At 56.7% G+C, this 3,500-nt stretch overlaps 1 protein-coding gene across 1 annotated transcript in view; it reads left to right on the plus strand.

Annotated features, from left to right (window-relative positions):
• Positions 1-3,500, plus strand: part of UNC13D (unc-13 homolog D) — a gene marked incomplete at its 3' end in the record, with an annotated part of 10,557 nt that overhangs the window by 3,366 nt on the left and 3,691 nt on the right. Inside the window, exons 4-12 of the mRNA XM_010177383.2 lie at positions 44-103; positions 346-412; positions 495-672; positions 1,017-1,061; positions 1,513-1,581; positions 1,781-1,850; positions 2,194-2,298; positions 2,861-2,953; positions 3,197-3,300. Of these exons, the coding sequence (XP_010175685.2) occupies positions 44-103; positions 346-412; positions 495-672; positions 1,017-1,061; positions 1,513-1,581; positions 1,781-1,850; positions 2,194-2,298; positions 2,861-2,953; positions 3,197-3,300 (791 nt within the window). The remainder of the gene's footprint in view (positions 1-43; positions 104-345; positions 413-494; positions 673-1,016; positions 1,062-1,512; positions 1,582-1,780; positions 1,851-2,193; positions 2,299-2,860; positions 2,954-3,196; positions 3,301-3,500) is intronic.

Here is a 3,500-nt window from a genome sequence, read left to right on the forward strand (position 1 = left end):
CTAATGGGGCAACATCCCTCACCCGCCCTGGTATCTGCAACAGGCTTTTGGCATGGATGCGGAGGAGCACAGCGTCATCATGCAGCAGGTCAAGGAACTGGAGGTATGCAGCAAGACCGTGTCTCTCCAGTATGCTTCAGCCACATCAGGGTGGTGCTGGGGGGCTTCTGTGCCTCCTGACCCCCATGTTTGGGCTTTGGGGTGTGGGATGCCCTGGGTTGTGCTGGGGGAGTCACCCAGGAGCTGAGTGGCAGCTGATGGTGTGGTTCTGCTCAAGCCCCATCCTTCCTTGCAGGGTTGGTGACCCCTGCCACATTAATAATGATGTTTTTTTCATTCTTCTAGAACCCAATTTTCTGCCTCAAAGCAACTGTGAAGGAAGCCAAAGGGATTTTGGGTAAAGATGTCAGCGGTAAGTGGAGATGGGTGGGTGTCCCGTGGGAAAAGGGACAACCTCTACTCCCAACGGGGACTTCCACTCCTCCACCTCACAGGGTTCAGCGACCCATACTGCCTGCTGGGCATCGAGGCCAAGAGCCAGGAACCAACCCACTCCAACCACAAGAAGCGGATGAAGGCTGTGGTCAAAGACCTCATCCCTGAAGACCAGATCCATCGCACACAAGTCATAAGCCAGACCCTCAGCCCAGTGTGGGACGAGACATTTATCCTGTAATCTGCCACCCCTTGGTTTTCCTCATTGGGGGCTGGAGAGGGTGTCCAGGGCTCTTGGGGGTGGATCACCACTCACCCCAAACAGGAGCTGGGACTCTTCTGGGGTGATGCCCACTGCAGCTTGCCAGGCTTCTGGACTGACAAATGCAGCAGGTCCAGGGAGGTGAAAGACAAAATTACGGCAAAAATCCCTCCCTCAGGGCTCTCCCACCACCTCCCCAGGCTGTGCGGGGTGGTTTGAGGTCTCCCCCAGGCAGGAACCACCTTCCCATAATCCCCAGCTCTCCTGCCTGCTTGCTACTGGTCCCTCAGAATAACAGCATCCCACTGGTGCCTTGCAGGGAGTTTGAAGACGTGGAGACGGCCAGCTTCCACCTGGACATGTGGTGAGTGGCAACACCCCCCTGCCCTTGAGTGGGATCCTGTCTCCTGAGAGGGTCCTTGGGGTGGTCCTTCAACCTGCACCCTTTAAAAAGCCCCAGAAACCAGCTGGGGACTCCTTTTCGTGTCACATTCTGCTGACCCAGAGCCTGAAGATGTCCTGAAGTGTGTCTACCTGAAGGTGTCCCTGCTGATGGCAGGGGGGTTGGAACTGGATGATCTTTAAGGTCCGTTCCAACCCCAAACCATTCCATGATTCTATGATTTTATTTATGGAAAGAGTCCTGCAGATTTTGGCTGGACAGTTGATTTTGGGGGTGACCTCCATCCCAACATATTTCCCCCCCTCCACAGCACCTTCCCTTCTCTGCCATTATTGTAACTCCCTGAACTGTTTTGCCATCACCTGAATTTCCTCTTTCCCCCCGTGGTGGGTTTCACTGATTGCTTTTGCAGGGACTCGGACGTGGTGGAGTCGGTGCGGCACAAGCTGGGGGAGCTGACAGATCTCCACGGCCTCAAACGGTTGGTGCTGGTGTGGCCCTAATGGCTGGCGAGGAAAGAGGGTTTAGAAAATGTTTATTTGCCTTTTGGACTTTAAAAATTTAAAAATGGCCTTTGGAAGGAGTGAAGGAGGGTGGTAGGTGCGCGTCACCCTTCTTCACCCTGACCAGGGCTGGGTGACGGTGGCAGGATTTACCCCTCCTCCATTCTTGGCTTGCAGGATCTTTAAAGACGCTCGCAAGGACAAAGGGCAGGATGATTTCCTGGGGAACGTGGTCCTTCGCCTGAAGGTGAGCGCCGAGGTGCATCCTCTCCTCCAGGTGACTCCCCAGGTGGCAGTTAAACCTCACGGGGTCCAGGCAGGATCCCAGCCCCGTGACAGCACTGAGCTCACCCAGGATGCTGGCTCAGAACCACAAACTGCTGCCAGGTCCCTCAGCTCGGTGGCAGGTTCTCCAGCCCCTCCAGCTCACTCGCTCAGTAGTGACACAGCTGTTATTTTCCAGCCCACACCAGCATTATCTGACACAGCACCTTTCTGCCCCATGAGCACAGTGGGACCCAGTCCCTGAGCAGGATCCTTCCCCCAGGAACGCTGCCTGGGGGGCTTCACTCTTGTCTCTGTGCACGCAGGACCTGCACTGCTGGGATGACCAGTGGTACCAGCTGGAGCCGCGGACAGAGACGTACCCCAACCGGGGACAGTGTCACCTGCAGTTCCTGCTTACTCACAAGAAGGTAGGAAGGGGTGGGGATGGGGATCCCTTTCCATTGTCTTGGCAGGATGGGGGAGCTGCCTGTCCTTGGGACCCATCTTGGGCTCACAGATCCCTGCAGCAGGACCAGAGGTGCCAGCAGCAGGGTTATCATGGGCTGCTTGACCCTCCCCTGAGCCCCATGGCAGTGTGGGGTCCTCACTCCTGATGCACCTGCACTCCTTGGCTTGGCTTCAAACAGGTCTCTCTGGCCCCATGCTTTTGGGGTTCCTGTGTCCACTCTGTGTCCTCGTGTGTCCAGGCAAGCTATGATTGTTATGAGGGAAGGTTTAGATGAGATATTAAGAAGAAATTCTTCACTGTGAGGGTGGTCAGACACTGGAACAGGTTGCCCAGAGAAGCTGTGGCTGCTCCTCCCTGGAAGTGTTGAAGGCCGGGTTGGATGAGGCTTTGAGCAACCTGGTCTAGTGGAAGGTGTCCCTGCTGATGGCAGGGGGGTTGGAACTGGAGGTCCCTTCCAACCCAAACCAGTCTGGGATTCTATGATTATTTACATGTACTTTCTATGCCTTGTATCTTTTCAGAGGACCACCATGATCAGCCGGACACAGCCGAGCTACACCGTCCATCGCCACCTCCTGCAGCAGCTGGTGTCCTACGAGATCCTCCAGCACCAGGTACCGAGGAGGAGAAGCAGCTCTCCAGCAACTGGGCTGGGATGAGGCTTCCTTTGGAGCCCACCACGCCTGGCACATTGATGCAGTGGGATGGGGAGGAGGGTTGTGGTGATGCCTGGTATCCTTACAGAGCACCCATTCATCCTGTGGTCCTGCAAACACACTCCACCCTGGTGCTTGTCCCTCTCCTCACTCATCCCAACTGGCTCCAGGACACCTCACCCTCCTTTTGCATCCTTGCAGGCTGGCAGCATTGCCTGGGACGGGGAGCTGAGCAGGCACGCCAGCACCGTGCTCTACCTGCACGCCACGCAGAAGGATCTCTCCATCTTCCACCAGGTCATGGCGTGAGTATTCCACGCCTGGGGATCCATCACGGGGCATCAAGGAAGGGTCCAAGGGCCCCAACACCTTCCCTGGGGCCTCTCACTGCAGCTGCTGTCTCCTACAAGCTCAGCATGGCTGGTATTGCTGCTCTGCCCCGAGCAGCACTAGGAGATCTGGGTCCTGCCCCTGCAAGCCCAGCCCCAGCCGTGGGTGGGGGAGC

Source organism: Antrostomus carolinensis, unplaced genomic scaffold, assembly GCF_000700745.2.
Source record: "Antrostomus carolinensis isolate BGI_N321 unplaced genomic scaffold, ASM70074v2 scaffold16391, whole genome shotgun sequence".
NCBI lineage: Eukaryota > Metazoa > Chordata > Aves > Caprimulgiformes > Caprimulgidae > Antrostomus > Antrostomus carolinensis.